This window comes from Salmo salar, chromosome ssa07 (assembly GCF_905237065.1).
Source record: "Salmo salar chromosome ssa07, Ssal_v3.1, whole genome shotgun sequence".
NCBI classification, from domain to species: domain Eukaryota; kingdom Metazoa; phylum Chordata; class Actinopteri; order Salmoniformes; family Salmonidae; genus Salmo; species Salmo salar.
Window position 1 is genome coordinate 36721389 of NC_059448.1, and position 11960 is coordinate 36733348.

General features: G+C 42.0%; 1 protein-coding gene across 1 annotated transcript in view; it reads right to left on the minus strand.

Annotated features, from left to right (window-relative positions):
- The window catches only part of strap (serine/threonine kinase receptor associated protein), a 14489-nt gene extending 8708 nt beyond the window's left edge, over positions 1-5781 (minus strand). Inside the window, exons 1-7 of the mRNA XM_014207582.2 lie at positions 5249-5781; positions 4844-4979; positions 2754-2835; positions 2492-2564; positions 2307-2406; positions 1829-1966; positions 1403-1539 (exon numbers count right to left, since the gene is read on the minus strand). Of these exons, the coding sequence (XP_014063057.1) occupies positions 1403-1539; positions 1829-1966; positions 2307-2406; positions 2492-2564; positions 2754-2835; positions 4844-4979; positions 5249-5360 (778 nt within the window). The 5' untranslated portion in view covers positions 5361-5781. The remainder of the gene's footprint in view (positions 1-1402; positions 1540-1828; positions 1967-2306; positions 2407-2491; positions 2565-2753; positions 2836-4843; positions 4980-5248) is intronic.
- Between the last annotated feature and the right edge of the window lie 6179 nt (positions 5782-11960).

Sequence of the window (11960 nt, forward strand, 5' to 3'; positions counted from 1 at the left end):
AAAGAATACTTTTTTTATTGAAGTATTCAGACCCTTTGCTATGAGACTCGAAATTGAGCTCAGGTACATCCTGTTTCCATTGATCATCCTTGAGATGTTTATACAACTTGATTGGAGTCCACCTGTGGGAAATTCAATTGATTTGACATGATTTGGAAAGATACACACCTGTTTATATAAGATCCCACAGTTGACAGTGCATGTCGAAGCAAAAACCAAGCCATGATGTTGAGGGAATTATCCATAGATTCTGCAGTATTGAAGGTCCCAAAGAATACAGTGGCGTCCATTATTCTTAAATGGAAGAAGTTAGGAACCACCAAGACTCTTCATAGAGCTGGCCGCCCGACCAAACTGAGCAATCGGGGGAGAAGGGCCTTGGTCAGGGATGTGACCAAGAACCCGATGGTCACTCTGACAGAGCTCCAGAGGTCCACTGTGGAGATGGGAGAAACTTCCAGAAGGACAACCATATCTGCAACACAACACCAATCAGCCCTTTATGGTAGAGTGGCCAGACGGAAGCCACTCCTCAGCAAAAAGGCACCTAAAGGACTATCAGACCATGAGAAACAAGATTCTCTAGTCTGATGAAGCCAAGATTGAACTCTTTGGCCTTGAATGCCAAGAATCACGTCTGGAGGAAACTTGGCACCACCCCTACGGTGAAGCATGGTGGTGGCAGCATCATGCTATGGGGATGTTTCTCAGCGGCAGGGACTGGGAGACAAGTCAGGATCGAGGGAATGTTGAACAGAGCAAAGTACAGAGAGATCCTTGAACAAAAAACCTGCTCCAGAGTACCCAGGATCTCAGACTGAGCCGAAGGTTCACCTTACAACAGGACAACAACCCTAAGCACACAGCCAATACAATGCAGGAGTGGCTTTGGGACAAGTCTCTGAATGTCCTTGAGTGGCTCAGCCAGAGCCCGGACTTGAACCCGATCGAACATCTCTGGAGAGATCTGAAAATAGCTGTGCAGCAACGCTCCCCAGCCAACCTGACAGAGCTTGAGAGGATTTGCAGAGAAGAATGGGAGAAACTCCCCAAATACAGGTGTGCCAAGCATGTAGCGTCATACCCAAGAAGACTCGAGGCTGTAATCACTGCCAAAGGTGCTTCAACAAAGTATTGAGTAAAGGATATACTTATGTAAATGTATTATTTGCATATTTTATTTTTATACATTTGTGAAAAAATCTAAAACCTGTTTTTGTTTTGTCATTATGGGGTATGGTGTGTAGATTGATGAGGGGAAAAAACAATTTAATCTATTTTAGAATAAGGCTGTAACGTTACAAAATATGGGAAAAGTCAAGGGGTCTGAATACTTTCCAAATGCACTGTAAATTGGTGGGATTTTATTTGAATTTTTTTTATAGTTTAAGCTGCTGCTTACCCAACTCCTCCTTGGTGCCGTAGTCAAATTTGTAGAGCTTGAAGTCATCTCCCCCGGCAACAAAGAAGTCCTTATCTGGATGCAGCGAGGCAGAGTGAATGGAGGCAGGGGCATCCACAGTCTTGATCATGTCAAGGCTAGGGAGAAACACAAGTCAGTAAGGAAACACACACAGCTTTAGCACTAGCAATTACAATCAAAATATGAGAGAAATCAAACTATAATGGATGTCATATACTGTATGCTATGACTGCCCCTGAGGAGTAGGTAGAAGTAGTCCCTAACCTATGATACAGGGTCAGATATTTTATCAGTCCCCTAAGGTTTAGGCTAGGTTTGGGAAAATCTTATCCTAGATGTGTGGTTAGTGACAACGTCTACCTCGATCTATGTCTGAGGGCAATGCCTGGGTTTTGTGTATTGTACCTGAGGGCATTGTAGAACGCGATGGTCTTTCCATACGTGATGACCAAAACTTCTCCGTCAGGGATGTACTCCATGCTGCTGACTGACATGTCAAAGGAGAGCTGCTTCACAACCTCAGTGGAATTCCTGTCCCACAGTCTACATAAGGGAATATAGAGCATATATAGAAATACATATTTTAGATCAATAGATACAGTACTTTATTGATTGAAAAGTCATCAAGAAATGACAGCAAAAATCTGAGAGTGATGGCCAGATTTATGACCATAGTATGTTTATGACTTTTCAATGTTGATAATCACACACTGCCCTCCTGTGTTCATAGTGGGCAGATACTTTTTGCCGCAAGGGAAAATGACTGAAAATGCTTCCAAATGTTCCCGATAGTATATAAGGTGTGTGGTCATCCTATCAGCCTTTTGGCATCATAATAATATCCATGACAAATGTAGAACCAGGTAGATCAAAGAGCACTGACCGTACGGTTTTGTCATCAGCGGCAGAGAGGATCTGTGTGTCGTTCTTACACCACAGGGCTTTCTTTATGGCAGACGTGTGCCCTGTAATCTCTTGCGGTTCTGAGGAAAACAAAACACAATACATATCTAAACACAACCAAACGTTGACACAAACAATTAAACGAGGGCTTGCATTGGTACAAACCTGCTTCCGGTTTGTTGAGGTCGTAGATGCGAATGATCTTATCATTCCCTCCTGTTAACAAACAACTGCTATCCTGTCAGAGAGAAATGGAGGGGGAAGAAGTTGACTGAAATATCCAATATAAGAAAGTCCCCAGAACAAAAAAGATATGCGAGACATGTAAACAGGTTTACACTGTCATGACAGGGAGAATATAAGTCCTCAATCTCATACATTTGACACGTACAGTAAAACCCATATCAATTCCAAGTAACTGTAGTACCTGAGTAAAATTGACTGACTTGACAATGTGCTTGTGTGCCAGCGTGAGGACCTCATCTCCAGTCACGGCATCCCACACCTTCCTGAAGAGCAAAGAGATAGTCATCATCAGTATAAAAAGGGAAAGGGGGATACCTAGTCAGTTGTACAACAATGCATTCAACTGAAATGTGTCTTCTGAATCAAGAGAGGTGCGGGGGGCTGCCTTAACATCCATGTCATTGGCGACCAGTGAACAGTTGGTTAACTGCCTTGCTCAGGGGCAGAGCAACAGATTTTTTTTTGCCTTGTCAGCTCGGGGATTCAATCCAGCAACCTTTCAGTTACTGACCCAACGCTCCTACCCACCAGGCTACATCAGCCAAGAAAGATAATACAGTAGCCTAATTACCACTTGCCAGACATTCTTTGGCTTTCACCAACTCTGTTGTTGAAATGACAAAGGAGTTGGCTAAAGCAGACAGACTAGCACCCAGGCTAGGGGAGTAATAAGCTAATGTCAGAAATCTTGGAGATCTCTCATTGAACAATCTGAATAATTGAAGACTTTCAACTCATTCTGTTCTGAAGTACAGTAAAGGGTTATAGCCTGGTTCTATACTGTATGTGGCGTAGCCAACTCTTATAGAGCCCGCCAGCTTGTAGTCCTAAAAATCAGAAATTAGTTGCCATTTTCTACCTATGGTTCGTTCACCATTCCTATGGGGGAAATTAATCGGGAAAATAATGGTGTTTTGGGATATACGCCGAAAATAAGGTCTGAGTTTAACACAGGCTTAGGAGATCTTATATGTTTTGTTCTATGAGATAATATCAGTCAGTTAACATGACCTTTATGAATTATGAAGCCTATGTACTCAAAATAAGTCAGTTGCCAACAAGTCACTCACTATCAGAGATATGAAACGACAACATTAGTTGCAAAATTAGGCTATACTAGTCTGAAAAAAGCCAGTTAGCTTTGTAAGCTACCAGCTCAAACAAAAACACAAGAATGGTATATTGTTTTGCTCCAGGCTGCAACCACATCTCTTCAGTGGGAAGGTGCTTGTTTTACTGGTTCCCGAACGATGTCGTCCAGAATTGACTTTGGGTCCGTCTGACAAGGTAAGCTAAGCCTGTTTGCTAGACATCAAAGGCATGGGCTCCCGAGTAGTGCAGCGGTCTAAGGCACTACATCTTTGTGCTAGAGGCGTCACTACAGACCCTGGTTTGATTCCAGGCTGTATCACAACCGGCCGTGATTGTGAGTCCCATAGGGCGGCGCACAATTGGCCCAGCGTCTTCCGGGTTAGGGTTTGGCTGGGGTAGGCCGTCATTGTAAATAAGAATTTGTCCTTAACTGACTTGCCTAGTGAAATAATGGTTAAATAAATGGTAGTTTTTTAAAATCTTTTACATTACATATTGTTAGCTTTTTACTTGTTTTGATTACGTAAATAGTTAATAATTATCTCATAGAACAAAATGCATAAGATCTCCTAAGCCCTTGTTTACGACAGACCTTATTTTCGGTGTTAATCCCCCTAAAAACATTCATTTCCCCATAGGCGTTAGCCAAAGAGCCATGGCGAAGTTAGCCTCCATTATAGCCCTCAAACTCTAGTCAGAATTCTGCCTTCTCCCTACAGTTTTCAACCATAAGCGGCGCACAAGACTGGCGAGTTAATCTTACACACAGGTTTTCGGAGAATGCTAGACAGCCAATTAGTATATGTGGTCGCTGCTCGTCTTCCATCGGTTTCGCATAAGCAAGTGCTGTAACATGGAGATATGGCCGTGTGGCAACACTAACCCTATCAAGGTGTATCAATTGAACCTTTTGTATTTTGAAAATTATTTGTCGCTGATATGAAAGGTCCTTATTCTTCCAAAACCGTACCACAAGTAACACATGTCAATGTTCAGATTGAGCATGCTGCTCTTAACAAAACGCCTTCGTCCAATGACTCTTATGTGTAATGGAACTAAGAGTCATGATCAAGGTATAGCCTCCATTAGTGCCTACAAAAAGACACATTTACCATTGCTCTCTATATTGTTGTCATAACATGGTCATGGCCAGGCTATGTTGTAGGCCTAAATACATACGCAGTGAAATCTGCAGCAGCAGTGGCTGCCTTGGTGGCTTCATTATTCAGAGTGGCCCCCCAGACAGCACCCTTGTGACCCAGGAACGTTCCGATCCAGTCCCCTGTGTCTCCCTGGCGCAACATGGGTTTGCCATCTACAAGAAGGAACAATCATAAGTGGTTAGTACATTCACAAGTGGTTAGACAACTACAGTACCTCCAACTGTAGCACATACATAAGAGGAAAAGTCTATAATGATAATTTCCTAAATACATTATTAAATTCCCCTCTCTATTCTGACTCCCACCTGAGAAAAAGGGCTAATATAACTTTGTTAACCTCTACTTTACATTCAATATTTTCTAAACAATGATCTATGGTTATCTACTAAAACAAGGACCGTATCTAGAAAATATATCTTACCTTTGCAGGCACTGATGAGAAAATACCCGTATGGGGTGATGCCACTGAAGGCTAGATCCACCACAGGTCTTGTGTGGCCAGAGCAGGTGAGTGGTGTCTGTCTCATTGCCATGCTCACCTTTGTTTCAGACTGACGAGCTAGTAAACAATACTAAATACTAAATAAAATCGCCAAAAGTATGGAGCTAGTTAGTGAATATAAATGCCAGCTTGCAACTGGCTAGCTAATATATGGAATGAGATTGCTAAAATTCTGGCTGGTGCTGAATAGCCTAACGTTAGCTTCCAATGGTACCAAAGTTAGCTTGACAAACATTAGCTAGCCAACGATTCTAGATCATTTGAAGATAACGCAACCACCGTTAACTAGATGTTATGGAAAAAAAGAGAAGGAATTAAGCGAAGATATTGATGTTTCTGTGAAGGCAAAGGGCTTCTCTCCCAGCTAGGAAATAGCGCGCTAATAGCTACAATATTGCAACTAACTAGCAACGTGCAGTTAGCGACCTTAGGTATTTAAAAAACATTGTAAATATAGAAATACTTCCGGTATCATGAAAGCTGAAGTCTTTTCTAAATAAAAGTCCCAGATCTAAATGAATGGTCAAGACTCAAGATCATTGGTGGTACAATGAAATAATCTAGCATCAAGACTCTTATTTAAATGTGCTACATTGAATATTATAATATTGTACAATTTACAGAACTTTTGGGGGGGACCTGTGGAAATCTAGAGCATCAGGCGTGTGAGGGTACAATTTGTGCAAAGAAAGCTCTTAGAGCTTTATGGTGTTGAAAATAACATGTAGGCTTGCCTTAGATGGTTTTGTCCCACACAGATTGTACATGAAACAGAGGTAGAAAGAGGGCTCTGGATTAAGGCCACCAGGGTTCTGGTCTAGAAGCACACTTTCCACCAGTGGTGGAAAAAATACCCAATTGTTAAACTTGAATAAAAGTAAAGATACAGTTGATGTCGGAAGTTTACATACACCTTAGCCAAATACATTTAAACTCTGGTTTTTCACAATTCCTGACATTTAATCCTAGTAAAAATTCCCTGTTTTAGGTCAGTTAGGATCACCACTTTATTTTAAGAATGTGAAATGTCAGAATAATAGTAGAGAGAATGATTTATTTCAGCTTTTATTTCTTTCATCACATTACCAGTGGGTCAGAAGTTTACATACACTCAATTAGTATTTGGTAGCATTGCCTTTAAATTGTTTAACTTGGGTCAAACGTTTTGGGTAGCCTTCCACAAGCTTCCTACAATAAGTTGGGTGAATTTTGTCCCATTCCTCCTGACAAAGCTGGTGTAACTGAGTCAGGTTTGTAGGCCTCCTTGCTCGCACACGCTTTTTCAGTTCTGCCCACACATTTTCTATGGGATTGACGTCAAGGCTTTGTGATGGCCACTCCAATACCTTGGCTTTGTTGTCCTTAAGCCATTTTGCCACAACTTTGGAAGTATGCTTGGGGTCATTGTCCATTTGGAAGACCCATTTTCGACCAAGCTTTAACTGACTGTCTTGTGATGTTGCTTCAATATATCCACATCATTTTCCTCCCTCATGATGCCATCTATTTTGTAAAGTGCACCAGTCCCTCCTGCAGCAAAGCACCCCAACAACATGATGCTGCCACCCCCGTGCTTCACTGTTGGATGGTGTTCTTCGGCTTGCAAGCCTCCCCCTTTTTCCTCCAAACATAACGGTGGTCAATATGGCCAAACAGTTCTATTTTTGTTTCATCAGACCAGAGGACATTTCTCCAAAAAGTACGATCTTTGTCCCCATGTGCAGTTGCAAACTGTAATCTGGCTTTTTTATGTCGGTTTTGGAGCAGTGGCTTCTTCCTTGCTCAGCGGCCTTTCAGGTTATGTCGATATAGGACTCGTTTTACTGTGGATATAGATACTTTTGTACCTGTTTCCTCCAGCATCTTCACAAGATTCTTTGCTGTTGTTCTGGGATTGATTTGCACTTTTCACACCAAAGTACGTTTATCTCTAGGAGACAGAACGCGTCTCCTTCCTAAGTGGTATGACGGCTGCGTGGTCCCATGGTGTTTATACTTGCGTACTATTGTTTGTTAAGATGAATGTGCTACCTTCAGGCATTTGGAAATTGCTCCCACGGATGAATCAGACTTGTGGAGGTCTACAATCTCTTTTTCTGAGGTCTTGGCTGATTTCTTTTGATTGTCCCATGAGCAAAGAGGCACTGAGTTTGAAGGTAGACCTTGAAATACATCCACAGGTACACCTCCAATTGACTCAAATGATGTAAATTAGCTTCTAAAGCCATGACATCATTTTCTGGAATTGTCCAAGCTGTTTAAAGGCACAGTCAACTTAGCGTATGTAAACTTCTGACCCACTGGAATTGTGATACAGTGAATTATAAGTGAAATAATCTGTCTGTAAACAATTGTTGGAAAAATTACTTGTGTCATGCACAAAGTAGATATCCTCCTAACCGACTTGCCAAAACTATAGCTTGTTAACAAGAAATTTGTGGAGTGGTTGAAAAACAAGTTTTAATGACTCCAAGCTAAGTGTATGTAAACTTCCGACTTCAACTGTACCTTAATAGAAAATTATTCAAGTTACCCAGTAAAATACTACTTGAGTAAAAGTTCAAGTATTTGGTTTTAAATATACTTAAGTATCAAAAGTAAAAGCAAAAATATTAATAATTTCTAATTCCTTATATTAAGCAAACCAGACAGCATCATGTTCTTGTTTTTTAAATTTACAGATAGCCAGGGGCATGCTCCAACACTCAGACATAATTTACAATCTAAGCACGTGTTTAGTGAGTCCGTCAGATCAGAGGCAGTAGGGATGACCAGGGATGTTCGCTTGATAAGTGTGTGACACTTTTCTTCTCCTGCTAAGCATTAAACATGTAACCAGTACTTTTGGGTGTCAGGGAAAATGTATGGAGTAAAAAGTACATACTTTTCTTTAGGAATGTAGTGAAGTAAAAGTAAAAGTTGTCAAAAATATAAATCGTAAAGTACAGATACCCTAAAAAACTACTTAAGTAGTGCTTTCAAGTATTTTTACTCAAGTACTTTACACCACCGCTTTCCACTGTACCCAGAGGACAAATAAAATCAAATTTAATTTGTCACATGCTTCGTAAACAACAGGTGTAGACTAACAGTGAAATGCTTACTTACGGGTCCTTTTCTAACAATGCAGTGTTAAAGATTATTTAAAAAAAATAGAAATAGTGATACGAGGAATAAATACACAGCGAATAATGAGTACAAATAACATGGGAATATACAGGGAGTACCAGTACCGAGTCGATGAGCAAGGTTACAAGTTAATTGAGGTAGCTATGTACATAGAGGTAGAAGTAAGGTGACTAGGCAACAGAATAGATAAGACAGTAGCCGCAGCATATGTTGTGAGTGTGAAAATGTGTGAGTGTGTGTGTGTTGGGGTGTCAGTGTAAGTATGTGTCAGTGTTTGGGTAGTTCAGTGTGTACAAGAGAGTTAGTGCAAAAAGGGTCAGTGCAGGCAGTCCGGGTAGCCATTTGATTAGCTATTTAGCGGTCTTGTTTAGAAGTCTTATGGCTTGGGGGTATAAGCTGTTCATGGTCCCGTTGTTTTCAGACTTGGTGCACTGGTGCCGCTTGCCATGTGGTGGTAGAGAGAACATAGGGCTTTGGCAATTTTTTGGGCCTTCATCTGACATCACCTGTTATAGAGGTCCAGGATTGCATGGAACTTGGCCCCAGTTATGTACTGGGCTGTACTCATCACCCTCTGTAGAGTTTTGCAGTTGGGTGCCTTGCAGTTGCCGTACCAAGCAGTGATGCAGCCAGTCACGATGCTCTCAATTGTGCAGCTGTAGGACCTTTTGAGGATCTGAGGGCCCATGTCAAATCTTTTCAGCCTCCTGAGGGGGAAGAGGCGCTGTCGTGCCCTCTTCACAACTGTGTGGGTGTGTGTGGACCATATTCATTCCTTAGTGATGTGGACACCGAAGAACATTAAGCTCTTGACCCTCTCCACTGTAGCTCCTAAGAATGTGGATGGGGGCATGCTCGCCCCTCCATTTCCTGTAGTTCCCGATCAGCCTCTTTGTCTTGCTGGCGTTGAGGACACTTTCGGTATTGCAGTTTAACTATAGTCCGGCCCAGGAAGACAATTCCCAGAGACATGGAGAAGTCAAATTCGAAAATTCTTAATAAGACACTTTAATCATCACCTTTGTCGCAGATGCTGATTTATTTTTTCATCCCTCACAGCCAAAGCTATTAAGGAGATAATTCACCCAAATTACTAAATATCATATTGGGTTTCCTTCCCTGTAACCAGTCTATGGACAAAGTATGACATGCTTTCCCATTCAAGTCATGAGACCGATATTATAATTGTTTGTGCATCATGTTCAAATCATCTATAAGTGACTGTTGAGCTTCACAATACATTTTGGATGTTTTGGATGATTTGGACATGACTTGGACGGGATTTGTGCCACAAATGCTAAAACGTTAGCATGTGGAAACGGTGCCAGGGAAACTAACATACCGAGAACATACTTGCGAACATCTAAATTACGTTTAGACTTTTTCTCCTTAAAAGGTTTGAGGCCCCCTCATGTCAAGCTTTGTTGTTAAAGGGATGCTTCAGGATTGCGCTAGCGCTAGTTAGCAACTTCCTTCAAACTGCGCTCAGTTAAAGGGCATTACCATTACTCATTACCAAAATCCCCTAGTATCTCTTGAAGGAAAAAACTGTTGGTCGTCGATGCTCGATTCAAATAACACGTGACAAAGTGGATGATTTTAATGCATAGGACACTCAAGGACATTCAGAGACTTGTCCCAAAGCCACTCCTGCGTTGTCTTGGCTGTGTACTTAGGGTCGTTGTCCTGTTGGAAGGTGAACCTTCGCCCCAGTCTGAGGTCCTGAGTGCTCTGGAGCAGGTTTTCATCAAGGATCTCTCTGTACTTTGCTCCGTTCATCTTTCCCTTGATCCTGACTAGTCTTCTGCCACCACCATGCTTTACCTTACGGATGATGCTAGGTTTCCTCCAGACATTACGCTTGGCATTCAGGCCAAAGAGTTCAATCTTGCTTTCATCAGACCAGAGAATATTGTTTTTCATGGTCTGAGAGTCCTTTAGGTGCCGTTTGGCAAACTCCAAGTGGGCTGTCATGTGCCTTTTACTGAGGAGTCGCTTCCGTCTGGCCACTACAATAAAGGGCTGATTGATTGAGTGCTGCAGAGATGGTTGTCCTTCTAGAAGGTTCTCCCATCTCCACAGAGGAACTCTGGAGCTCTTTCAGAGTGACCACCAGGTTCTTGGTCACCTCCCTGAGCAAGGCCCTTCTCCCACGATTGCTCAGTTTGGCCGGGTGGCCTTGTTCTTGGGGACATTCAACGCTGCAGACATTTTTTTGGCACCCTTCCCCAGATCTGTGCCTCGACACAATGCTGTCTCGGCGCTCTACAGACAATTCCTTCGGCCTCATGTCTTGGGTTTTACTCTGACATGCACTGTCAACTGTGGGACCTTATATACACAGGTGTGTGCCTTTCCAAATCATGTACAATCAATTGAATTTACCACAGGTGGACTCCAATCAAGTTGTAGAAACATCTCAAGGATGATTAATAGAAACAGGATGAACCTGAGCTCAATTTCGAGTCTCATAGCAAAGGGTCTGAATACTAATCAGTTTTAAAAAATTATACATTTGCCAAAAATTCTAAAAAACCTGTTTTTGCTTTGTCATTATGGGTTATTGTGTGTAAATTGATGAGGACATTTTTGGGGGGAATAAGGTTGTAACTTAAAGAAAATATGGAAACTGTATGTAGGCCTAATAAACTTGATTATTAGCCAGCAGTGTGATTGTCTACAAGGCTGAAGAAAGATGCAGTACTATAAGAAAGATACATGTAGGCTATTTTAGTCTTCATTTTCAATGTGTTGGCTGAATTTCCCTTAGCAACACACTAACACATTTCAAAGGAAAAACTTACATCTCAACTTCCGGACTTGTCTCAGTGCTGTTGTGCTGTTTGTTGCTGCTTGGCTAGCTGCCAAATTGTTTTTACTTTGATTAGATTTTACCAACGTCTTTTCCTTGCTCTACTTTTTTCATTCAAGTCAACTCAGCAAAAAAATAAATGTCCTCTCACTGTCAACTGTGTTTATTTTCAGCAAACTTAACATGTGTAAATATTTGTATTAACATAACTAGATTCAACAACTGAGACATAAACTGAACAAGTTCCACAGACATGTGACTAACAGAATAATGTGTTCCTGAACAAGGGGGGGGGGTCAAAATCAAAAGTAACAGACAGTATCTGGTGTGGCCACCAGCTGCATTAAGTACTGCAATGCATCTCCTCCTCATGGACTGCACCAGATTTGCCTGTTCTTGCTGTGAGATGTTACCCCACTCTTCCACCAAGGCACCTGCATGTTCCCGGACATTTCTGGGGGGAATGGCCCTAGCCCTCACCCTCCGATCCAACAGGTTCCAGCCATGCTCAATGGGATTGAGATCCGGGCTCTTCGCTGGCCATGGCAGAACACTGACATTCCTGTCTTGCAGGAAATCATGCAAAGAACGAGCAGTATGGCTTGTGGCATTGTCATGCTGGAGGGTCATGTCAGGATGAGCCTGCAGGAAGAGTACCACATGAGGGAGGAGGATGTCTTCCCTGTAACG